The following is a 27,244-nucleotide window of genomic DNA, read 5'->3' on the forward strand; positions in this document are numbered from 1 at the left end:
GTGTCAGTTTGGTTCCAAAGAGGAAAAAAGCCGATATTCCTCTGAAGGCCATCAGGAAGAATTCCCTCTTACTTGAGGGACGGACAGTTAGCCTTTTTGTTGTTTTCAAGCTTGAAACTGATTGGATGATGCCCACCTAGAATAGGCAGGGCAATCTGTTTTACTCAGTCTACCAATTTAAATGTTAATCTCATCCAGAATCACCTTCACAGAAGCATTGAGAATAATGATTGATCAAATATCTGGGCATTTGGTAGTTCAGTCAACACATACAGTTAACCATCAAAGTCCATCCCTTGAAACTGGACAACCATAGGAAGCTTCTTAAACCATACCAGATCTTCAAATGAAAACCTTGTTAAGGTTATAGCTCTACCTAGCGTGATAGAACTATCTTGTGTATAACTGAAAATGCACTAACCTCTTCCCCAGAAAAGCAGGTAAAATTTTTGAGTGATGCTTACTTTTCTCTTTGATATCTTGTAACTTAACTACTGTGATGTAAAGTTAACAATACTTAAATATTATGATATAAAGTCAGTATATCTTATGTTACATGATAAAGGGTTTATTTCCTACCCCCTGTCATGCAAAGGTCTTACTGATGTCTAGACTGGTTGCTACTTCTAGCTCACTAGGTCCAATGAGCATAGTGTCTTCAATGTGATGTGCTAGTGTGATATGTTGTGGAAGGGAAAGGCAAGCAAGATTGCCAACACTGAATTATGACATAGGGCTGGAGAGTTGATGCACCCCTGAAGTAGGACCTGCTTCTGGTAGGCCTTGTGGACAGGGAGAGGGAAAAAGGCATTAGACCGATCATAGCCGTGTATCAGGTACCAGGGGATGTGTTAATTTGCTCAAGCAGTGAACCATATGTGGTGCACCGGCTGCAATTAAAGTCAATACCTAGTTAAGTTTACAGTAATCCACTGTTATTCTCCAAGAGCCATCTGTCTTCTGCACAGGCATTATAGGCCAGTTGAATTGGGATGTGGTGAGAGTCACCACCCCTGCCTCTTTCAAGTACTCGAAGGTGACACTAATCTCTGCAGTCCCTCCAGGAAGGTGGCATTGATTTTGTTTTACTCTTTTCTCAGGTAGAGGCACTACTTTTGCTCCATGTTTCAGCCAACCAACCAAAAAACTGCTAGAGTCCTTTTAACTCTCTGAATAGCAACATTAAATGCAGAACCTCTGCCTTGTAAGCCCTCATCGAGAATTACAGCCCAATCCCACTGTGTGTTCTTTGCACTGTTATCCCACACCCTTAATGTCCATTCTCACACATGTTCCCTGGACCTCTGTCTGTATAATTAGCAAACTCAGGTAGTTTTTGTATTGGAGTGTAGCAAGCCCCTTCATGGGTCATACTTTGTAACTCATCTTTAGGGGCCTGCTAGGACATGAGTCTAGTTATAGTTGTAGAAGCAAAGAGGGGTGTTGGGGGGGGGGTCCTGAGGAGAATCGGCATGATCTTACATGGCAGCTGCCTCAGGGGAGTCCATTACAGTACCTCAGGCAATGCAGGGTTAATTCCCTCAGACTGTGTAGAGGCTGTTTCCATTGGGGGTGGAGCAGCCTCTTCCACTGACAAAAAAGACTCATCAGAATTTAGCAACTCAGTGTACCCAGCTTCATCAAGGTCTTCCTACATGTTCCCATTCCTGCTTTCAAGATCTCATTTTTGACATTCAGGGCTCTAAATTTAATAGTAGATTTCCTATAAGGCTGGGAGTTCACTTGCATTTAGTCACTGCAGGATGAGATTCTGGGTTTGATTTTCAGCAGTCGCAGTCCTGCTGAGATAAGGGACTCCTTCAAGAGACACAGGGTCTCCTTTCAGGTCAGGTATGTGGCGCTTGAGCTGGGAATCCCTGCACTCCTTTTCATTCCCTACTTGCCCAGTGACAGCAGGAGCAACCAGGCAATCTCATTATACCTGTTAGTTTGACAAAAATATTTGAAGGTGTCATAACACAGTCACCCAGATCCTTGCTTTTTATAAGTGACTGAGTAGGAGTCTTCAGTGGTGATATTTTGTGTACCTCTATTACTAGATCACACCATGGACTATCAGTACTCTCTTTACTTCTGGAAATAGCATCATTAGCATCTTTAAAAATTTAATCAGGTTAGAGAGCTAATTCCAGAAATCTCAGAACCAATTCACAAAACTCATCCATAAAATTCTGTTCCTCTAGAAACACTCTTGGTACCAAAATCTCTATAAGTCAGACTCCAGAGAGAGAGTATAAATTTTATATATATGTGTATATATATGTGTGTGTGTGTGTATATATATATATTACATATATATTTTATAAATATATACACACACATATTTATTTCTTATAAACAATTGGCTCATGTGATTGTGGCAGCTAATAAATCCCAGATCTGCAGGGTGAGTTGGCAAGCTGGAGACACAGGAGAGGTGATAGTTTAGTCTGAGTCTGAAGGCCTAAGAATTAGGTTTGCTGATGGCATAAGTTTTAGACAAAGACCCAGTAAGACCCCTCATATTTGAAGGCTGGAAAAAAGCAGTATCCAAGTCTGAAGGCCATTAGGAAGAATTCCCTCTTATTTCAGGCAAGGGTCAGTTTTTTTCTTCGATTCAGGCTTCAACTGAGTGGTTTAGGGCCATCCACAATACTTAGTCTGCTGATTTAAATATTAATTTCATTCAAATGCATCCTCACAGAAACACCCAGATTAATGTTTGACCAAACATCTTGGCATCCCATGGTCCAGACAAGTGGACACATAAAATTAACCATCACACCCTCTGTAACTAGTCTTAACTTTTATCCTGAGATTTCCTCTTACCATAATCCTAAAATGGATTTTTGTCTCTCTCCTTTTTGAATCTCCTGTATGCTGTTTCCAAAATTGCCCTCTTTTTTGGTTTATTTCCTCCTTTACATGAAGCTTTTCTTTTGGTAGTTTCTTTAGATAGGATGAATTGGAGGTAACTTTTGGAGATCCTGCAAGTATGAAAATGTTTTCATCTTAACTGAATACCTGACTGGTAGTTTGATGGGGTTTGAAATCATTTTCCTTCACAGTTTTGAAGCCATTGCTTCATTGTCTTCTAGTTTATAGAGTGGCTGTTGAGAAGTCTGAAGCTATTCTGATTCTCGTATATGACCTTTCCCCCCTGCTCTGGAAATGCTTGAGGATTGTCTCTTCAAAATGATGTGACTTGATCTGGGTGTTTTTATTCATTGTGCTGTGTACTTGATGGGCGCATTTAACTTGGAAATTTATTTTTTTAGTTCTGGACTTTTTTTCCCCTTTAGTTTTACTTTATGGTTTCTTTTCCTGGATTACATATTATTTGGATATTGGATTTCTTGGATATTCTTATATTTCCTATTTTTTGCATACTTTCTGGGCAACTTCTTCAATTTTATCTTCAAATTTTTAAATTGAGTGTTTCATTTTATTTATCATAGTTTTGGTTCTCATGAACTCTTTTATGTTCTCTGAGTTTTTTTCCCCCATTTCTTTTTTATTTAAAATTTTTTTTGTGGCTGGTAGGTGATTTGAACCCTTGACCTTGGTGTTATAACACTGTGCTCTAACCAACTGAGCTAACTGGCCAGTCCTTTCCCCATTTCTTTTTAAGAAGTAATCTATTCTTGTTCTATGTATGAGACATCTTCTCTCATGTCTCTCAGTATAGTAACTTTTAAAAAGTTATCTTTTCTCTTTGTTTGTATTTCTGTCTTTTATATTAGTAGTGTTCCTCAGATGTCTGATAGTCCTTGGTCCAAGGGACGGGATATGGAGCAGATGAGTAGATCTAGGCCCGTGTGTGGGGCTTGGTAACTGTAAGCTTTTCTGTAGGATGATATGGTTAAACCTTTTAATTGGGCAAATGCCAAAATCCTCATCTTTATTTTATTTTTTCTCTTGGGCTTATTAGGGTCCCTTGTGAAGACCTTACTTATCCCTAGCCTGGAGGGGCAAGGCCTGGCTACCAGCATTCTGGGTGGCAACGGGGAAAAAGACTGGGGATCTCAGTATGGGGTAGGCAAATAGTCAGTTCATCCTCTCATTTTTGGAACAGTTTCTGTGCTTATTATTATGCCTGGTATCTCTGAGTTATGAAACCCTGTGTTTTATTCTCTCCAGAAAATAAACCTCAAGTCTTTTTCAGGGTAGAGAATAAACAGTCTTCTGGCTGCCCAAAGAGAAGGGTGATGTGTGCATCTAACTGCTTCTTAAACAGACTTTAAATTTTTCCTCTTCACTTTAGCTACCTGCCTCTCCTTACCCCTATATCCAGAGGTGTCTGGTACTACCAATTTCTTATTTTTGTGGAATTCTATGGTATAAAAAGGGTTGATCTCAGTTTTCTCCACCGCCAGCTTAAGGTTCTGTTTTCTCAACTACACTAAGTCATTTACTACTTAACCAGCTGCTTTTCAGCTTTCCAAATTTGTGTGCTGTCTCCTTTCCCACTTCTACTCTCCATGGGTTTATGAATTAAAAAATATGTATATATTTTTCTTTGCTTACATGGGATTTCGGGAGGTAGGGAAAAATATATACATGTGTTCTAACCCTTTCCTTGATGGATTATGCTTTTAAAGATATAGTCAATTAGTTCAGGTGTTATATGTCTAGTCTTCATTCCTTTGAATTTTTTGAACTTGTGGAGTATAAGGAATTTGAAAGTCATTCACTAGCTTATGCATTCCCAAATTTCTTATTCTTTGAGTAAATACTAAATGAATGTTTATCAAATAAATGAAAAACTTGAGAGAGAACATATATGAGAAGGTGTTGATACTTATTATCAAACTTTGTATTTGGCCCTAAAGACACCATATAAAGAAGCTAAGGCTGAGAGGGATAAACAGCTAGCCCAAGGTCACACAAACAAAATGCAGTAAATCCGTGATCTCAACCACCATGTGCATGGTGAGCTGATGAAGCCTGTTGCTGGAAAATTAATCAAGGACATCAAAAGTAAAAAATAAATATTTCCCATACTCTGAATATCCTGGATGAGTAACCACTGATAAAAATTTGATGAATATCTTTCATGTATTTTTATGCATATGACTGTATATGTGTATAATATACAAAAATAAGATCACATTGATATACTGCTTAAAACCTTTCTTTTTTCAATATTAACCATAAATTGTGAGTACTTTTCCATGTTTTTAAGTACTTTTCTATAACATCCTGTTAATGACGTACTATAATTTAACAGTCAACAATGTTGACAGTGAATACTGTATAGTTCAGTCTTTGCCCCATCCATGTTTTTCTTCAAGTTACATTGTTTATTAAAGACTACGTTCTTTAAAGATTTTTAAGACATCTCCACATAATCTCCAAAAATATCATACCATTTTATTCTCTCATTAGCTGTACATGACTGTTCATTTCATCAAATATATCCAACAAGTCTTTCCATTTTTACAAAAGCTCTGCTAATGTGATAAAGGTAAAACATATTTTTATCATTTCAAAATGTGCATTTTAATTACTAGTGGGTTTGAATGTTTTTTTTTTTTTTTCATATTGCTGTTGGCCATTTGTACTTTTTTCTTAAATCTTGCCTGTTCCTGACCTTTGTTCACTTTTCTACTAAGCTATTTATTCCGTATTGCTATTTTGCAAGTTTTTTTTAGATTAAGAATATTAACTATTTTTCATGTGTTATAAACATTTTCTCCCATTTTGTCCTTTATGCTTTAATTTTGCATATGTTGTCTTTAATTTTTCTGGGATTTATTGAACAACTCAGTTTTCCTAGTGATTTGGAATAGCACGTTTATCTTTTTTTTTTTTTTTTCCTATATAAAGATGACCGGTAAGGGGATCTCAACCCTTGGCTTGGTGTTGTCAGCACCATGCTCAGCCAGTGAGCAAACCGGCCATCCCTATATAGGATCCGAACCCGTGGCCTTGGTGTTATCAGCACCGCACTCTACCGAGTGAGCCACGGGCCGGCCTACGTTTATCAATATACCAAAGCATCATGTATACTTGGATCTATTTCTGGGTTTTCTGTTCTGTTCCAGTAGTCTGCTGAAAGAAGACAACATTCTTATGATTCCTTTAACAAAATTATTTGATGGGAAATTCTGGTTTTTACTGTTGCTTTATAGGCCAGAACATATGTTAGCAGAGCTTCAGTATAGGTAGACATATGCTGTTCCTAGGAGAATGAGAAGAGATGAGGCATGAGAGAAGTTAGATTTAGACTTTCCAGGAATTTGGACTACGTCCTTCAGGTTGCTCACCTTAACCTTTTTTTTTTTTTGGGCCAAGGATTTTAAGTTAAGCTTTTTCTGTCCTAGGTAATGGAGAACCATGGATGTTAAGTGTGGAAATGACATGATTAGATTTGCCTTTGGGATTTCTCTAGCAACATTGTGGAGCATAGCTTTGAGGAGCGGAGAAAAGATGTCAAGTAGCTGCTGTGTGGTTGTTCTGATGGGAAACCACGGATAATTTGCATCGAGGCATGGCAGCACCTGTAGGCAGCTTTATTTGTATCACACATCGATGCCAGCAGTGTTCCAACAGCCATAGTCTACACTGTGTTGCATCCTGTGTTTCCTTTATTGGCTTCAGATGATCGAAGCTGCTCAGGGAAAGGGTTGCTTTTCAGCACATCTATGCAGATTGCTGTGCTTGATAACTGGCAGTGATTTATGCCAAAACCATTCTAGAATCCTCTTTTTCCCACCTTCTTCCATTTTTGTCTTGAGTTATTAGGAACAGCAACAACAGGATATTGAACCTAGTGGAATATGTGAGTGCCATGTGTGTGTTCATGCTTATCTTTAATTCAGAAGAGATAATGGACAGTTAGGACTAGGAGTTTTTCTGTTTTTCTTCAGTAAGCTACTGGTAAACTCTCTTATCTGTCAGGTGTGGGACACTTAGTAGGTGGTTAATACATATTCAGTGAAGGAAGGAAGGGAGGAAAGGAGGGATAGAGAGAGAGAGGAAGGAAATGAGGAAGGAATGAAACCCAAATCCTTACTTCACCTCTTCTGTTTTTATTTTTGTTCTGTTACTTCATTAAGAAGATCAGTCATGGGTACAGTGCTAGATTTCTCTGAATCTAGAGTTGTTGATTTTGATCAGACTTTTGATTTTGATCAGAAACTATTTCTAGTTTCTGTTGTACCCCTTATCTTATGGTGGGTCAGATAGGGACTGAGGACGGAAGACTCTGTAAGAAATAATCGGGACTTATGTGAGGCAGGTCATGGGATTGGGTGGTAGAGATCAGTCAACTTCTGATATATTTTGCAGGAATAGGCAGGTTATTCCAGACCAAAAAAGTAATTACAGATAGGCATTTTAACTATTACCTAGCGAAGATATTACCTTTATAGAGACTTGCAAAAAAGTCTGGGACTAAGGGAATTACAGTTCTTTTTTTTTTTTTTTTTCCTTTGTGTCTTATCTGGAACTTTTATAGCTGTTACTGTTCTTTTTAAGGGAATATTGCCATGTGATATTTGTTCTGTGCAAGTTTTCCATATTCATTTTTTTATATTATTTTATCCTCTGCCTCTTTTTTGCTGTAACTCCTTTCAGCCCACATCGACTTTCTTTAAAACTAAACAGCATAGTATCAGATGAGTAAGATAGGCAAGTGACCTTCTTTTATTAAAGAGGCAGTACTGGCATTTTGCCTTAAAAATATTTGCAAATAAAACATTTGTATAATTAGGTGGAAGAATTGAATATTAAGTGATATGTATGTAAAGTGTAAGAAAACAAGAATGGATTGGTACTTTGTCACCTGTCAGGGGTATTTGTCAATTCATCTAATTAGTAGGAACACCTAAGCTAAGTGTCCATATATGGTAAGTAAGAAAATAAAAGTAATAGCTGATAGTGTTTTCACTGACCCCTCCCAGCCTGATGTAACCAGTGGTGCAGCAGATGTATCTGTGAGAGCAGGGGAATGACTGTGCATGGTTTTTAGTCTATTTATAATTTCTTATTTAATGACATTTCTTTCAGGGTCAAAGTGTTTGAGTCCAGGGTAACTTTTAAGTACAATCTAAGCTTTGTTTTTACATTTTGTTGTTACTTATAAAATGTGCAACAATAGTGTTTTATGTGTAAGGCCTGATATTTTTCCAATTCATCCAGGTGTGTAGGGAATACTTTTATTTCTGAAGTTAAATTGTCATAACTTTTTTTTTCTAATTTAAATGTTTAATGTTACAGAAGCCAAGGCTGCCCCAAGAGATTGTTTCATTGAAGTGAATTCTAAAGGTGACAGATTTGGCAATTGTGGTTTCTCCAGCAATGAATATAAGAAGTGTGCCACTGGGTAAGTGGAGGTGAAGTCATGAAGGATACAAAAGACTTTAAGACCATACATCTCTAGTATCTTTTTGTAACTGCACCTTGTGACTGCTCATTTTCTTCCCCTATACCTAACTTTTCAAACTTACGTTTTACAACACAAAGTTTTAGAGAGACTCTGGTGTTAAGAACAGAACTGGTAACATAATTCACCCCTTTAGACATCAACTGTCTAAAATCTGGTGGTTTTTAGAATCTAACTTTGTTTATTCTTTATTTACAGTAAGAACCTCAACTAAACACCCTTTTCATTTTCCTTTCAATAAAAGATTATATGTCCCTAGATAAATGTACCCACAGAATTAATTGATTAATTCATTATTTTCTTCTCATTCTATATAATTTTGAAATGATGAATTAAAACATGTTTTATTTCTATAACATTTGCTTATTGAACAATAAAAAAGTCATCTAATCCATACGTATTCACTATTTTCAGTGTATTTTCCCCCTTTTTGTTTCTGTGCGCTTCATATGCTCACACTGACATTTAGTATAATTAGAATTATGCTGTAATACTATACTGTGCTTTTACCCACTCCACCTCCTATGCCACCAGTTAGACTAAGTGACTGTAGTGAAACGATGCTTGCTAAGGAGAAATAGCAGTAGTGACCCACCTCCACGTCACTAGATCCAACAGACATTTTTAGGTCTTTATGCTACTTGACCTTTAAGTGGCATGTGACTGTATTGAAAATTTTGTCCTTGAAGATACCCCTTTTTTTGGCTTTCATGTGGAATTTGTCATTAGGTACATACACATTTAGGATTGTATGTCTTCCTGTTGAATTAACCCTTTTATTATTACCAAATTTTCTTCTTTATCTCTGGAATGTTCTTTTATGGTATTTGTCACAGTTCCACTTGTTTGTGTGACTGTTTGGTTATTACCCTTCTTCACTCAACTGTAAGGTCCAGTGACACATTTTATCTTTTGCATTTAACGTAATGCCTGGAAGGAACATAGTAAGTGCCTGTTTAATGTTTGTTGGACAAACGAATGAAGGTATAGATGACCTGAAGAATGAGTAGTGGAGGGTTAGTGTGACTGATCGCACGAGCTGAGCTAGCACCTAGGGGTAGTTGGATCAATGTAGACTTGGAGGGAGCTTCCTAGACATACTGTATCCTTGTTTTTAGCCTTGTCTGGTTTCATATTTTTATGAATATCTTGTTGAAAATATAGAAACTACACTTATCCAACTTATGAATTACTGGGGCTCATTTGAGAAACATTTTATAATAGTAAAATAAGGATAATATAGTCATTAAAAATACACATTTGAAGTGAGACTTGTTGGGTTTGAATCCTAGTTCAACCACTTAACATCTCTGAGACTTTGGACAAGTTACTTCATTTACATACCTCATTTTTCTCCTCTGTAAAATGGGGGTAATAATTGGAAATGGTGTCTACAAGGAGTCTTCAAAAAGTTCATGGAAAGATTTGTGTTATATTTTAATTCTATTTTTCCATGAGCTTTTTTTTTTTTCCTTTTTGTCTTTTTTTACTGACCGGCAATGGGATCTCAACCCTCGGTGTTGTGCCCACACTGCGCTCAGCCAGTGAGCAGGAACCGGTCTCCACATGGGATCCGAACCCTCGGCGGGAGCGCCGCCACACTCCCAAGCGGCGCACTCTCCAGTGCACCACCGGGCCAGCCCTCCATGAGCTTTTTGAAGTACCCTTGTATTTCCAGTTATTGTCTTGAAGACTGAATGAGTTGATGGTTGTTGGTACTGAGAAGAGTACCTGGTTCATTTTAGTCTCCTTGTCATTGTCATCACCATCATCATCACTGTTTGTTATCATCCTTATCATAGAAAATGTCTGAAATCTAGAAAAGCCTAAAAAAGTAATCACATATGATTCTGCCATCTGGAGATACTCCCTTAATTTTTTGTTGTGTTTCTTTCTTTTTTTTTTTTTCCTTTTTGTCTTTTTCCGTGACCGGCAACGGATCGCAACCCTCAGTGTCGCGCCCATACTGGACCGGGACTGGCAGCGGGATCGCAACCCTCGGTGTTGCTCCCGCACCTTGCTCAGCCAGTGAGCGGCCGGTCTGTATGTGGGATCCGAACTGTCAGTGGGAGCGCCACTGCGCTCCCAAGCGGCGCACTGTAGCAGTGCGCCACCAGGCCGGCCCCATTGTGTTTCTTTCTGATGTGTATGTACATTGATAAACACAAGTCTCATGTTTATGTTCCATGTGTTCCCTTTCACATGTTCCTTTTCATTACATAGTGTCATCTTTTTAAATTTTTTAAGTGAAAAATTTCAAATATACAGAAGAGTAGAAAGAATAGTATGATGAACACCAATATATCCTAGATGAAAATATTGTTAAGTTTTATCATATTTGTTTTATGTAGACTTTGCCGGACCATTTTAAAGTAAATTAAAGGCACTAAGATGCCTTACTCCTAAATTCTTCAGTATTTATCACCAGTAAATAAGGCCATTCATAATGCCATATTGCACCTAACAAACTTAATAATTTCCTAATATAATCTGATATTTGGTCAATATTAATATTTTCCTAATTGTCCTCAAATTGTTTTTCTTAGCTGGCATTTTTCCACATCAGGACTCAAAGATGACACATTGCATTTAGTTGTCATGTCACTTAAGTCACTTTTGATCTAAAATATCCCTCTTTACTTTATTCTTTTTAATGACAGTAACCTGTGGAAATGGTTAGACTAGTGGGCCCGTGTTCTGGTTCGTTTGATATTTTCCTCTCAATGTTGCTTATCTTTTCCCTTTATCCATTGAATCTTTTTTAAATCAGATGTTAAATTTAAAATCTAAATTTACTTCAGGTTAAACATTTTTGGCAAGAATACCTCATAAGCAATGCATCAAGGAGGCACATAGTGTCAGGTTGTCTTATTATTAATGATACTAAGTGGCGATAACCAGATCTTGCTATTGTAAGGTTGTTTTTTCCATTGCAGCTATCAGATAATATGTAAAGTGGTGATTTTGTACCATATAAATATCCAGTTCTCCACCAATGTTTCACCTTATGGAAGCTCCTTGCCTGAAGCAATTATTTTATTGAGGATTGCAATAGAATTTTCTTTTACTGTAACGAACATCTCTTCTTAGCTTTGTTAGTTGTCTGTATTTCTTATTTTGTGAAGTGCCTATTTGCATCTTCGCTAATTTTTCTGTTAAAGTGGTTATCTTTTTCTTAGTGATCTGTAACAGCATTTTATATGTTAAGAGTATTTTTCTTTTACTCTTTAGTGTCACCAAGACTACATATGAAATAGTGAGTATATCATAGCAACATGAATTTTGGTGGACTCCAACAGACACTGACTGAGCTCTGCTTTATGCTGTGCTTGGTTTTAGAGGTTTTCATACCTAATTTCAACCTACTACATGAGATAGGCATTACTATTTATTTCTTTTTTTTCAGATGAACAAACTGAAGCTCAGAAAGTTTAAGCACTTTACTCATTTAGCAAATAAATGATGACATAAGATAAATGCATAATTGGGACAAAATTATTAACTCTTAAATGCAGAAAGGAGGGAATATGAAGACTTAATAGCAGGATATGCAAAAATTAAATAGGGGTTTTAGTTTGTGATAAATTCAAGAGCATTAATAATGTAACGTAATTACCATAAAAGCTACTGTAATCTTGGGCATAATAGAAGTACAGTATCTGGAATAAATGAGAGATCCATTTTTTTCTTTGCTTGTCAGGCTGTAACTGAGATTTCATGCTCCATTCTGGGTTCTATGCTTCATGAGGCAGTGAGGCCAACTGTCACGTACTTAGAGGGGGGCTTTCTTGATGCATGAAGAATGATTGTAGGATATTGTTCTGGTGATATAAGTATTTAGGACTATGTAATAATTGTCCTAAAACAGCAGTCCTGTGAAAGAAGGAAAAGACATTATCTGTTTGGTCTCAAGTGGAAGATTCGGGACCAATGAAGAAAAGTTATAAGGACATAGGTTTTAATCAAATAAGTAAAAGAATATTATGATAGCTAGAACGGGAAGTTTCAGGAGGTAGTGAGCGAGAAGTGTTGGGAAAAAATATTCTGTGACGACTTTGCAATGATAATAGAGAGTAGATTCAAGTATTTGGGTAGTTGCTTGGGTGTGATGACAATCAATTACGTAGGAAGTTTCAATACAGCATCATAAGAATTGATGTTTGGGGTATTTAGGGTATTATGAAGGAATATTGGAAGGGCATTTGACACATACAGCCTTGGTGATAGGAATTGTGGTCAGGTATGAATTAATAAGTTAATAAACTGAGTCTTTAACTATGTAACTAAGAGTTAGCCAGGCAAAGAGGGGTGGAGTCTTTTCTTAGTCGTTTTACATTATAAAATCTAATTTCCTCCTTATCATAACTCTGTAAGAAGACACTATTGAATTTTGGTATTTCTGTATTTCCTATGTAATAGCGTTTGTAAAATTATATTTATAAGCACCTTTATTAGATGCTTTTGAACCCTAGATAGACAGTAAAGAGGGATCAAGTTTGGCAGAAAAGGTGCATGACCTTGTACCCTAATAATTTGCGTCTTAGCATCCACTTACCTTGTCTTCCCTTATTTCTGTATTTAAAGAAAGCTGCTTTGACCTCTATTGCTCTCATACACTTTCTCAGAGAGAATCTTTTCAGCTTAATAGCAGTGAACTCTGTCTATATACAAATATATAATTTTTCTTCTGTATATGCACAGGATGCATTTTATTTTTGCATTATTTCTTAACAGGAATGCTTTGTGTGGAAAGCTTCAGTGTGAGAATGTGGAAGACATGCCTGTATTTGGAATTGTTCCTTCTATTATTCAAACACCTAGTCGAGGCACCAAATGTTGGGGTGTGGATTTCCAGTTAGGATCAGATGTTCCAGATCCTGGGATGGTGAATGAAGGCACAAAATGTGATGCTGGAAAGGTAATCAAAGTGTTTTCTATTTACAAAGTGAAGTAAAAACAAATTTAAATATCTTTATGCAAAGTAAGTGGATGCTCTTTTCTGATTGTAAAATAAATTCATATTTACTGTAGAAATTTTGTCTTTAAGCTGCCAAGATGAAAATTAAGAACAACTATAATTATACAATCCAGATTTCTTCATTGAGGTCATATAACTAACGTTTATCAGTTTGCAATGTACTGTGTGTATCTACTCCCACTCCCTACCCCTAGTTGATGTGCTATAATTTATTATCCAGTTTGCTATTATTGGGATGTTCAAGTGATTTTCAGGATTTGGAGATGTGTATGTCTGTGCTTGTCCTGCCCATGCTCCTCATCACCCTGACTACAGCTGTTTGGGTCAGATGTGAGCCAGTGTTAGCCAGCCGATGACTTATTACCAGTGGTTCCATGAGAAGATGACCTGGGCCACATTCCTTTTTTCCCCCTCTGAATATGTAATTAAGAAAGGTAATTCAGAGTGAGGGCAGAAACTCTAAGAATTCTTTGAGAGATGCAATCAGGTAGGAGCAAGGCCAGGAAGGCTGTGGCAAGCTTATGCCGTATACCGGAGATTCGAGGGAGCAGGATGGTTGAGTGAGTTGAAGAAACCCACTGAGATAGAGCAGTAGAGCGGGAGGGAGAACGCAGTTGCCTGACTGCGTATGGCACGTGTAGCAGGGCGAGGCAGACGCACAGAGCGGGCCCTTAGTTACCTCAGTTGCTATCAAGTTTTCTGCTCCAGTTCTGTTCCTCACTTTTGCTTGCAAAAAGACCCATCCATTTCTGTGCCTGTCTTTGCAACTAAATAAACTTGACTGTTGCAGTTATTTTAAACAGTGCTGAGACAAATGGCTTTATAAATTAAAATTTCAGAATATCCTCGATTGTTTTCTGAGGTAAACTGCTACAATGGTGTGCATACTTTTAAGGTTTTAGATGTACTTTTGCCAAATTTCTCTTTGGAAAAGTTTTTATTAGTTTACCTTCCAACCAGTTGGGTTTTTAAATTCTCCACACTATAGTCAAAATTAGCAGTTAGCATTTTAAAGCTTTCAATAGTGATTTCCTTTCTATTTTACTCTTTATTGATTATTAGTGATATTGAATTTTTTTGTTTGTCTAAATTCATTTCTTTTGTGATTTCCCTGTTGATGTTCTCTGCCCATTTGAAAATTGCCTTGTTTTCACAGAGAAACAATTAATCTATCAGATGGAGAAAGCAAATCTATGGTTATTAGAGGGGAATGGAAGAGGGGAAGGGGGAGGGGGAAGGGGTGGGGAGGGGTAAAGGAAATGAAGAATAGGGATGATTTATAACAATAAATGTGCTAATAAAAAATAAAAAAATTAAAACTGGCTTGTTTTACTTATTGATTTTAAAGAATTTTAATTAACTTATATCATATGTATTGTAATATATATACAATATTTTTCCCAGTTTATTGATTTCCTTTTCTTTTTGTTTTTAATATTTTTTGCCATGCTTACATTTTTATGGACTCAAATCTGTTTTCCTTTTCTTTATGGTTTCAAACTTTACTTACATATTTTGGAAGACCTTTCTCAGTATAGTATCAGATCATTATTCTTGTATTTTCTCGTAGATTCTTTATCAGTTTAATACTTATCTCTTTAATTCAGTAGAATATTTTTGTGTGTATATGTAATATGAGGTTAGCGTACATTCTTTTCTTTTCTTTTATCATTTATTCATTCTGAAATTATTACTATATGCTGAATTCTAATGTTACTTTTTCCAGAATGGTTTATCATTTGCCTTAACAACCTCAATTAAAGTCTCTCCTTTAATTTTTTGGTTTGCTTTTGGTGGCTGGTTGGTATGGGGATCTGAACCCTTGTCCTTGGTGTTTTAAAACTGTTCTAACCAACTGAGCTGACTGGCCAGCCCTTGCCTTTAATTTGAAGTCCTATTTGAATTATTTATTAAATTTTTATGTGAACTTGGGCTCGGTTTCTGGTTTTTCTTCATGTCCACTGATCTATTTATGTGTCAGTACTGCCTTGTTTTAGATTGGATAGTTTTATGTTTTTAGTATCCAGTAGTACAAGTGCCCCCTCGTTCTTTTTCATTGTTTCCTTGGATATTTTCACTCATTTATCATATCAGATGAACTTGAAATCATTTTGTCAAGGTGTTAAAAAAAAAAGGCACTTTGGAATTTTGGTTGGGGTGACATTAAATTTATACATTTATTGTGGGGAAAAGTGACATCTTTACATTATTGAGTCTCCCATAGAAGAATATGGTATGTCTCTCCATTTTGGGGGGGAGGATGTTCTTTTAAAGAGTTAGTCATAAAGTTTCTTTCTATTTTTTAATTAGTTTTATTTGTAGATATTTTATATTTTTATTTGTTATGAATAGGCCTCCTATTTATCTAATTTGTTATATTTTCTAATTGATTTTTATTGTTAAGCGTCTATTTTGTTTATAGTTTTTACTGTTTATTACTGCTATTCAGGAAAAAAAGTTATTTGTATAAATTTATTTTGTAACCAGCCATATACTTAGTGTTACATACTTTTGTTGTTGAATATATTAGAATTTTTTAGGTAACAGTCATTCATCATCTGTAAATGATAAAAAGTTGATTTCTTTTCTGATATTTATAATTTAGATTTATTTTTCTTGTGTAATCACAATGATAGAACTTTCAGAATAATTTCAAATAACAATGATGATAGTGTACATTTTTGTCTTGCCCCTAGCTTCACTGGGAATGCACGTAGCCTTCCAAGGTTATACTTGTGTATAATTTTGGCTATTGGCTTGAGGTAGAGAATATTCATTATTTAAATGGAGTATCTTTTCAATCCTAATTAATAAGATTGAAAAAAACAAGAGTGGATTTAAATTTTATAAGTAGTTTCTTGACAGCTGTTGAAACAATCATATTTTTCTTTGACCTATTGATGTGCTGGGTTATATTAATAAATTCCCTAACATTAAACTATCTCTACATTTCTGGAATGAACACTGTTTAGTAACACTTGATTTTTTCTTTAGATATATCCTTGGATTCTATTTGCTGGTGAATATACTTTTGTACTTCTGAAGCTATATTCTTACTTTTTTTGAATTTACAAAACTTACTCTGTGATTATAGTCAGTACTCTTAAGTGTCACAAAAAGTCAGCTAAGGCTGGATTTAAGCATAAAAGGAAATTTATTGATTCGAACTACAGGATCAAAAACAGAGCTTTGGAATCCAGAATCTCAGATAATCTTCCTGCTGTTTCCCCACCTCTGTTATCTCTCATCCTCTCTTGTTGGCTTTATTTTGCTCTACTGCACAAAGGCCTTTGCCACTATAACAAGGAATAACAAACCATTTTCCCAGTGAGGTGGGTAGGGTTGTCATTCCTCCAGTGAGAAATCAGGATGTCCTGGAAAAGGACTGTAAGGTGCAATATGAAAGGCCAATTGCAGTGTGCAGAGGAATGAAGCGGTGTGACTGGTGGGGCCTGAGCTGCCCGCTGTACCATGTGCTTATTAACCTATGACTGTGGGGAGCTGATGACTTAAGTAAATATACCAGGGAAAAAGCTAGATGGGAAAGCATGCCGGGTTGACAAACAAGCCAACCATATAAACAAATAAAATAACAAAATACTTAGACACCACTAGCGTTTCACATACCTGAGATTAGGTGTTAGTGGGAGTGTCTTAGTCTGCTCTGGCTGCCATACCAAAATATCACAGACTGGGTGGCTTTGACAACAGACATTTATTTCTCACAGTTCTGGGGGCTGGCAAGTCCAAGATCAAGGCGCTGGCAAGGAAGGTTTCATTCTGAGGCCTGTTCTCTTGACATGTGGGCAAAGCCATCTCATTGTGTGCTCCATCCAGTGTCTTCCTCTTTGTGTGTGTGTGTGTGTGTGGAGAGATAGAAAGAGCAAACTCTCTGGTGTCTCTTCTTGTAAGGACATTAATCTCATCAGACCAGCATCCTACCTTCATGATCTCATCTAACTCTATTTACCTTCCAAAGGCCACATCTCCATATTCCATATTTCATCATCTTGGGAGTAAGGGCTTCATCATGTGAATTTTGGAGGGATACAAACATTCAGTTCATAACAGGGAGCCTCTAGAGTGGACTTTAGTTAGTACAGAAGGATTGTGTTCATTTTTGTCCCAAGCCAAAGTTGCTTTCATTCTTGAGTTGTACATCCTGCTCAGTGTTCTAAAGTCTGTTTTCCCTCCCTCAACAGTTGCACATTTCAGTTGTTTTGGGGGTTTGTCTGTTTTTGGTCTGGGTATAAGTGAGAAATATTGGTCAATGTATTAGTCAAGATTCTCCAGAGAAACAGAACCACTAAAATGTGTGTGTGTATTTATTTATTTATCATAAGGAATTGGCTCATGAAATTGTGGAAGCTGACAAGCCCCAAGATGTCTGCAGTTGGTAAGCCGGAGACCCAGGAGAGTTAGTGGTGTAGTTCTAGTCTAAATGCTGGAAGACTCAAGACACAGCAAGAGACGATTTATGAGTTCAAGTTTGAAGGCAGGAAGAAAACTGATGTCCCAGCTCAAAGGCAGGCCGGCAGGCAGGAGGGTTTCTCTTTCGTTTGGGAGAGTCTCAGCCTTTTAGTTCTACTCAAGCCTTCAGCTGATGGGGTGAGGCCCAGCCACATTAGGGAGGGCTGTCTGTTTTTACCCAGTCTATTGATTTAAATGTTAAATTCATCCCAAAACACCCTCACAGACACACCTGGAATAAGGTTTCAGTGAATATTGGCACCCTGTGGCCCAGTTTAAGTTGACCATCATAGGTCAGTTATTACAGATTAATAAAGTTCAGCATAAAAATATGAATTGGAAAAATATCTGCAAAAAAACCCTGGTAGATTGCAATAGTCATTTATCTTTTTTTCTCTGCCAAAAACACTCAAAAGATAAAAGAATAAGTAGGAACTAAATGCCAGTGTGGAATATAGGAGATCTCCATTAGTGGCTGAAGATTTCAACAACATTCTGGAAACTGAACGAGGATGGAGAAAACTTTGACAGAGTAGTGGAACCTACAACTTAAAGTGCAGAGAGGTTGTGAACGAGATGACTGCCTCTTAGCTCAGTGGAACCTTAAACAGACTTGTGGTTTGGAAGTACTGGTTATAGCGGAGAGTGGAGTGAAACATGGGACTGAAAGTAGAATTACTCTTCATCTCCTTATGGAGAGGCTAGCCCCTTAGCCTGCTTCTCCTGGCCTATCAGCAGCGCATCAGCAACAAGTTGCCTGTTCTTCTAGGCGAGAGATCAGAATATATAATGTTTTATGTTATTTTTTGCCATCCTCCTGTGAGATGCCTGTCTGCCTGTCCTTACCATAGCACACAGTTCCCCTTCATGCACCTGTAACTGAACTATAAATGGAGTGTTACATAAAGTTGGAAAATTCTTGAGGAAACAACACAAATAGATACTGAAAATATGAGGGAAGATAAGAGCCCGAGAGGGTAAATTTAAATCTCCAATTTAGAGAAAGAGAGGACACAGAGAAAATGGACATTGTGAAATTTTGGAGTACTGGTGAAGAAAGATCCTAAAAGCATCCAGAGGCAAAAACTAAAACAAAGAATAGGTTGCATATAAAGAAATGAGTTTCAGACTGAATTCTGGAAGACAGGGGAGCAATACTTGGCATGTTTCTGAAAGATTCTCAAGCTAGAATTCTGTACACAGCTGCATTATTGATAAATGAGAGGATACAAATGAGGCATTCAGAGATCTTTTATTCATCCTTTTAGATCATCTAAAGGAATGTTCCAGCAAGTAAGGAAGTAAACCAGAAAGAGAAAGAATTGTAATCCGGGAAACAGAATGACATCAAAGAGAAATTCCAAAACTGCAGCTTTGTATGGGGCCAGGATCAGAGCGAGAGGGCCCTTGGAGTGGGGGTGGGGGTGGGGGTGGCACGTTCTAGAGAAAGAAAATTTTAAGGAAGAAATGACACAATAACTTTTCTGAGGGGAAAATATTGAGGATATGACAAAGGCCAATTGTGTCAGAAGAAAGGCAAGTTTTATCTGTAGTAAAACAAAAGCTGCATAAGAGAAAATATTCGCATAGTTTTTAGGTTTGAAATCAACAGTGTTTCTGTGTTAACTGTTGTCAAGGGATACTTACTTCCCATGTCTCAGGTTTCCTTGTGGAGGAACTTCCAATAAAGTAACACTCCTGGGCTTAGTCTGGTCCTCCGTCACTTCTCTCCAAGGGAGGCAAAGTAATTGCTCCAGCTGAGGTATGTGAGAGAGGTTACTGGGCACGGGTGGCTCAGCCCCTCCTGTCCTCTTTTCAGAGCTGCCTGCCTGCAGAGAGGGCACGCTGTGGTCTGCTCTCTCTGCCATGCAGGAAACAGCAGGGCAGGCGCTGCTTCTGTGGGGGGAAGACTATGGTTGTCCAGAGCAGCCGTGGTAAGTTTGAATCTGGGGTGCAGTATTAGGAAGCCCATTTTTGCTGTGTACTTAAGCCGTTTTAAATGCTTTATTGGTAATAAAGATGGTCCTTTGTTCTCCAATTTTTAGCCTCCTCTGTTTTCTCTCACCTAGTTCTGTTTTTCTTTTTTTTTAAATTAAAAATCTATTTGGGTATATTTGTGGGGTGCAGTGTGTTGTTTCAATATATGTATATACTGTACAGTGATTCACTTAGGGGAGACAGCATATTTATCCCGTGAACATTTATCTTTTCTTTGTGGTGATTATAGTCAGGATCCTCTTTTCTAGTTATTTAGAAATATACAATATACTAATACTAGCCCTAGTCAGCCTAGAACACCAGACCTTATTCTTCCTGTCCACCTGTAACTTTGTACCTGTTAATCCATTACTTCCCTCCCTCCTCTCCACTTCTCTTCTAGGCCTCCCGTAACCATCAGTCTACTTACTGCTTCTATGAGAACCACTTTATTTATTATATTGTATTTAAACATTTACTCATACATTTTTGTGGGGTACAGTGTGTTGATTTAGTACATGCATATATTGCACCGTGATTCACTTGGGGTAGGCAGCAGTTCTGTGCCTGTCAGTCCACCCCTTCTCCTCTGCCCACCCCCTCCCCGAACGGCCTCTTGTAACCATTATTCTACTTTCTACTTGTATGAGAACCACTTTTTTTTTTTTTTGATTCCACATATGAGTGAGATCATGTGATATTTGTCTTTCTATTCCTGGTTTCCTTCACATGATGGTTTCCAGTTCCATCTATGTTGCTGCAAATTATAGGATTTTTTCCCCCTAGCTGAAATGTATTCCATTGTGTATATATACCACAGTTTAAAAAATCTGTTTATCTATTGATAGGCATTTAGGTTGATCCATCTCTAGGCTGTTGTGAATAGTGTTGCAGTGAACATGGGAGTGCAGGTGTCTCCTCCATAGATTGATTTCATTCCTTTGGGTATATACCCAGTAGTTGGATTGCTGGCTCATAAGGTAGTTCTACTTTTAGTTATTTGAGGAATCTCCAAACTGTTTTTCATAATTTCCAAATATTAATTTACATTTCCACCAATGGTATAGGAGAGTTCCCTTTTATTCACATCCTCACGAGAATTTGTAATTGTCAGTCTTTTTGATAATGACCATTCTAACTGGAGTAAGATATCTCATTGTGGTATTAATTTGCATAGAAATTTAAGTAGAAAAATCTCTTCTTAAAGTCCCAGGTAGTTCAACTCCAAACTTGCATCCTGAAATCAGTAAATCAGAAGCCCTATGGTTGACTTCATCTCCGCTCCTCAGTGTGTGGTGGCTGGTGGGGGCGGCGGGTGGAGGAGGCTGGTGGGGTTTGACAGGGTGGTCTCACTTCCCAGTCCAGCAGTTCATCTGGGTACTCCTTCTGGTTTGGTTCTACCTGTTCCACGAGGTAAACACTGCCTATCAGGAGACCCTTTTCTATGGAAGGCTTAGAATTTTTCTGCTCTTTAAAGTGAACCTGCCAGATATGAACACATTTCATCTTATTTCGATGATCTTATTTAATGCTTAAGGTATCCACTGTAAATCAATTGTTGAAATAAAAATTTCCTTTGAACTGAATAGGGAAACTCTTGGTAAATATCTACTCTAAAGACTTATGGATGTGGGAAAAAAGTATTGAAATCTTTATACAGGAGTACTGGGTGGCTAGAGGAGAGGTGAAGAGTGACTTTACTGTAGAATCTTCTGTACTTTAAAAATTTTAATCATGTGAATATATTTCCTATTTAAAAATTAATTGAAAATATTGAAGGAAACAATATTTGGAGATCATCTGACTCTAAGTAGAAAATTCTGTTCAAATATATGTATTTTTTAGAATAGTAAAGATATCTATTAATATTTCATTGTATGTTTTTTCTCTGTTTTTTATTTCATTAGAGAATTTAAACATTCTGATCTTGTGTAGCTGGTTACCTGATAAAAATTTAAGATAGCACTCAACAGTCTTTAAAAAAGTTAGTCTTTTTTCCGTAACTTATCACAAAATGGCAGTTTTGACAAAGATATCAATTTTCCAGAAAGCTGAAAAATTTATAAGTTTTAAGCTGATCCCATTAGGTCCTTAGTTTAATGTTTTTATTAGACAATACTTTTTATTTCTCTTTCAATATTTAGGACCCATTTCTGTTTCATATCTCATTGCATGAACTAGAATTTCTAGAACCATATATGATGATAATGTTTTATTTTCAGTAGTGCTTTTAGTAGAAATGCCTGTATTATTTTATCATTAATTATGGTACTGGGACATATGTTTTGTCTTGTCAACAAAGTATCCTTTTATTTTTCCTTTAAAAAGAATTTTAAAAATTAAAATGAATTTCAGATTTTATCAGTTGCCCTTTTGCTATCTGTGGTAATAATGACTATTTATGAGAGGTATTATACTAATAAATTTTCAAGTGTTGAGTCTTCGTTACAGTCCTGGGATCCGCTCTATGTGGATACTATTGATTTGAAAAAAATCCGTATTTTACTTAGCCTCTTCACATCTCTATTCATATGGAAGGATAGATTGTAGTTTTTTTGTTTATTTTTAGTCTTTATGTCATCTTTGTCTTTTTTGATCATTAGTTCTATGTTGATTAGTTAATTTTTCTACGTTTTCAAAAATATAATATGAGGAATTAATCATTTGTTGAAAGTTTTGAAGAAATTCTCTAATGAATTAAATAATCTGCACCTAGATCTTTTCTTCTAGGTACTTCTTTATTAATATGTTCAATTTTTTTTTTACTTCTTTTTTTTTTTTTTTTTTTTAGATCTGTAGAAATTTCCAATGTGTGAATGCTTCTGTTCTGAATTATGTTCTTTATTAATATGTTCAATTTTTTTTTTTCTTCTTTTTTTTTTTTTTTTTTTTAGATCTGTAGAAATTTCCAATGTGTAAATGCTTCTGTTCTGAATTATGATTGTGATGTTCAGAAAATGTGTCATGGACATGGGGTAGGTAATATTTTTGGTTTGTTCATGAAAGTAGTGCTGACTGAGAATTCCCAGTGAAAATTAGATGAGAATTCCTAAGATATTTAGATGTTGGGAAATTTAGATTCCTGATAAACTTTTCTTAAAAAGTGTCCATGAGTTTGCATGAATTTAGTTCTTTCTTTTGGTTTCCATTCTTGAATTGGTGATAAAAAAATAAAAAGTGGTATTTTGATTGTTTTGAAGGTATGTAATAGTAATAAGAATTGTCACTGTGAAAATGGCTGGGCTCCCCCAGATTGTGTGACGGAAGGATACGGAGGAAGTGTGGACAGTGGACCCACGTACAACGGCAAGTAATATAGAAGAAAATTACTATGATCTTGCATCCTCGTACCTCTCCCTCACTTCCCGCATTAGTTATACATTAAATTGTGTTGATTATGCCTCTTAAATTCCTCATGAACGTTTTCATTTTTTCATCCCCATTTATTAGTTTCAATTTCTTGTGTGGACTTACATAAAAGCCTCTTATCTAGGCTCACTGTTTCCCTTCTTTCTTCCTGTAATCTGTGTCATACACTACATTACAGAGTTTTAGTGTTTTCCTCAAGAATTCAGTTTTAATTATGTCATTCTCCTGCTTTAAATTCAGTGCTTCTGCATTGCTGTTAGAACGAAGTACACAAATCCTTAACATGGCTTTAATTCTCTGGATGATTTGCCCCTAGCTTACCTTTCCAGCCTGACTTCACTATGCTTAAGACATATTGTAACTTATTCCATTTCTCCTGATAGGCTATTCTCTTTTACCTCTAGGCCTTCATACCATATTATTTTCACATTGTTGGAACTTGGCTATTTGATTCTCAGGCTTCAGTTTATACCTTATTTCTTTTCTTTTTTTTTTTTTTTTTTTGTCTTTTTCCGTGTCCGGCAACGGATCGCAACCCTCAGTGTCGCCCCCGTACCGGACCGGGACCGGCAACGGGATCGCAGCCCTCGGTGTTGCTCCCGTGCCTCGCTCAGCCAGTGAGCGGGAACCGGTCTGTATGTGGGATCCGAACCCTCGGCGGGAGTGCCGCTGCGCTCTCAAGCTGCGCACAGTAGCAGTGCGCCACCGGGCCAGCCCCTTCTCACCTAATTTTTATTCTGCTTGAATCTTACCTTGGTTATACATGCCTGACTATACTACTCCTTCGTAGTTTCCATTTTGCTTTGTGTGTTCTACTTCAGTTTATGGTTTGAATACTTCTCTCTCATTTACAATAGAATCCTCTGTTTTTTTTTTTTTGTCTTTTTCCGTGTCCGGCAACGGATCGCAACCCTCAGTGTCGCCCCCGTACCGGACCAGGACCAGCAATGGGATCGCAGCCCTCGGCGTTGCCCCCGCGCCTCGCTCAGCCAGTGAGCGGGAACCAGTCTGCATGTGGGATCCGAACCCTCGGCAGGAGCGCCGCCGCGCTTCCCAAGCGGCGCACTATAGCAGTGCGCCAACGCTTCCCAAGTGGCGCACCGGGCCGGCCCTATACCTTATTTCTTAAAGGAAATTTTCCCTGACTACCTAAATCTGAATTAATCTGTCCTTTCTCTTTGCTTTCCTCATACTGTTAGCACTGTCATATACTATAGTAATCAGTTGTTTTCTTCTTTTTATTCCCTGATAGACTATGAGCCCCTTGTTTGCCAGTGTATTCCTCGTGAGAACATATACTGTCTTTCTTTTGGGTAAATACTAGGTGGAATGACTGGCTCATATAGTAGGTGTATGTTTAGCTTTTTAAGAAACTGCCAAACTGTTTCCCAAAGGGTTATGCCATTTTACATTCTCATCAGCTGTGTACGAGGGTTCCACTTTCTCCACATGCTTTCTAATACTTGATATGGTCAGTCTTTTAAATTTTAGCCCTTCAAGTAGGTATATAGTGGCATTTCATTGTGGTTTTAGTTTGCATTTCTCTAATTACTAATGAGGTTTAGCATCTTTTCATGTGCTTATTTGACATTCACATATCTTTTTTGGTGATGTATCTGTTTAAATCCTTTTTCCAGTTTCAGTTGGGTTGTTTGTCTTCTTGAATTTGAGAGTTCTTTATATATCATGGATACAGTTTGTTAATCAAATATGTGCTTTGTTTATATTTTCTCCCAATCTACTTACTTTGAGTTTCATTTGTTTTTCTTTTTCTAATTTCATTGATTTGAGACCTTTTTTCTTTTCTAATATTGGCATTGTAGTGATATCAATTTTCCTCTAAGTATTGTGTTTCTTCATCCCACACATTTTGATATGTTGTACCTTCATGTTCATTCAGTTCAAAATACCTTCTAATAGGTTTTTACTTTTTTCCCCTCAACTCGTGTGTTGTTTAGAAATGTATTATTTTGTTTTGAAATAGTTGGAGATTTTCTAGATATCTTAATGTTATTGATTTAAATTTTATTCCACTGTAGTCAGAGACATGATTTGTATGACTTGCATTCTTTTATATTTTTTTGAAACTTGTTATGACCCTGAATGTAGTCTTAAATAAAAGTCTGAGTCCTGTGTACACATAAAAAGAATGTATGTTCTGTTATTGCTAGGTGAAGTGTTCTATAAATAATTAGTTCATGTTAGTTAATAGGTGTTTAAGTTTTACATATTCTTAACTGATTTTCTGTCTACTTGATCTAACAATTATCAAGAAAGGAATTTTGAATTATCTGGCTATAACTGCTATTTTGCCTGTTTCTCCTCACAGTTCTGTCAATTTTTGCTTTATGTATTGTGACTGTCTGTATTAGGTGCATAAACATTTAGAATTGTTCCATCCTCTTTATAAATTTCCTTTTTATCATTGTGAAATTGCTTTCTCTATCCCTGGTAATATTCTCTGCTCTGCAATTAGATATTAATATAGTCACTCCAGATTTCTTTTAATTAGTCATCATGGGAAATCTTTTCCCATCCCTTTACTTTTAACCTATTTATGCTGTAGGCAGCATATAGTTGGGTGCTTTTTTGTCCAGTCTGGTAGTCTCTGCTTTTTAATTGAATTGTTTTGACCATTAATATTTAATTTGGTTTTTGATGTGTTTGGGATTATATGTAATGTCTTGATATTTTTCTATCACAGTCTGCCTTGCAGTAATAATGTACCACTTCAGTATGTTTCCATTTCTCTCTGTTTGGCTTTTGTGCTATTGTTGCCATATATTTTACTTCTACATATGTTGTAAACCTTACAATTCATTGTCATTAATTTTGCTTTGAACAATTGATTATCTTTAAAGGAGATTTAAGAATGGAAAAGGTCTTTATATTTACCCACATATTTATCTTTCTGGTGCTCTTCATTTCTCTGTGTAGATTTAGATTTTTATCTGGTAACATTTAATTTCTGCTTGAAGGACTATTTTTTTTAATATTTCTTATAATGTGAATCTGCCAGTGCCAAATCCTTTATCTTTTGTATGTCTAAAAAAGTCTTAAATTTCCCTTCCTTTTTGAATGATAATTTAACTGGGTAAAGAATTATAGAGTGACAGTTGTTTTCCCCATTTTACTTCTAAAGATATTTCTACATTGTCTTCTGGCTTGCATTGTTTTTTTCCCGAAAATTCCATCATTCTTTTATTTGTATATAATGTCTTTCATATATAAAGTGTCTTTTTTCCCTCTGGTTGCTTGTAAGATTTTCTCTTTATTTCTGTTTTTCAGTAACTTATTATAATGTACCTTGCTGTGCTTGGGATTTGTTGAGCTTTTTGGATCTCTGCTTTTATAGTTTTATTCAAATTTGGAAAATTTTTTGCTATTTAAAAATTTTTTTTTCTGTCTTTCCTCTTTTTAAGGGAGTCCAATTCCAAGTATATTTGGCTGCTTGGAGTTCTTTTATATTTCACTGATTGGCTGTTGATTTTTTAAAGTTACTCTTTTTTTTTTTTTCCTTTTTGTCTTTTTTTTACTGACCGGTAACGGGATCGCAACCCTTGCTGTCGCGCCCATACCGGGGACTGGCAACGGGATCGCAACCCTCAGTGTTGTGCCTGCACCGCGCTCAGCCAGTGAGTGGGAACCGGTCTCCACATGGGATCCGAACCCTCGGCGGGAGTGCCGCCGCGCTCCCAAGCGGCGCACTCTCCATTGCGCCACCGGGCCAGCCCTAAAGTTACTCTTTACTTCCAATTTTCGTGCTTCTTTGCATGCCTTGTAATCTTTTACTGGATGCCAAAATTGTTAATTTTACCTTGTTGGATATTGGATATTTTTGGATTTGTTGATGAGCTTTGTTATAGTATGTTTAACTTACTTGGGCACAGTTTGATCCTTCTGGGTCTTGCTTTTAAGTTTAGTTAGGCAGGACTTGAGTAGCATTTAGTGTAGGGCTCATTTTGCTTCATTACTGAGAGTAAAATCCTTCTGTTTATTCTGCTTAATGTCACATTAATTATGAGGTTTTCCACTGTGAATTGTAGGAATGAGCATTCTTT

General features: G+C 36.7%; 1 protein-coding gene across 1 annotated transcript in view; it reads left to right on the plus strand.

The window, feature by feature from the left end:
- ADAM9 (ADAM metallopeptidase domain 9) overlaps positions 1-27,244 on the plus strand; it is a 129,774-nt gene that overhangs the window by 76,583 nt on the left and 25,947 nt on the right. Inside the window, exons 15-18 of the mRNA XM_008567818.1 lie at positions 8,224-8,329; positions 13,124-13,307; positions 22,709-22,789; positions 23,015-23,120. Of these exons, the coding sequence (XP_008566040.1) occupies positions 8,224-8,329; positions 13,124-13,307; positions 22,709-22,789; positions 23,015-23,120 (477 nt within the window). The remainder of the gene's footprint in view (positions 1-8,223; positions 8,330-13,123; positions 13,308-22,708; positions 22,790-23,014; positions 23,121-27,244) is intronic.

Source organism: Galeopterus variegatus, unplaced genomic scaffold (assembly GCF_000696425.1).
Source record: "Galeopterus variegatus unplaced genomic scaffold, G_variegatus-3.0.2 Scaffold348, whole genome shotgun sequence".
NCBI lineage: Eukaryota > Metazoa > Chordata > Mammalia > Dermoptera > Cynocephalidae > Galeopterus > Galeopterus variegatus.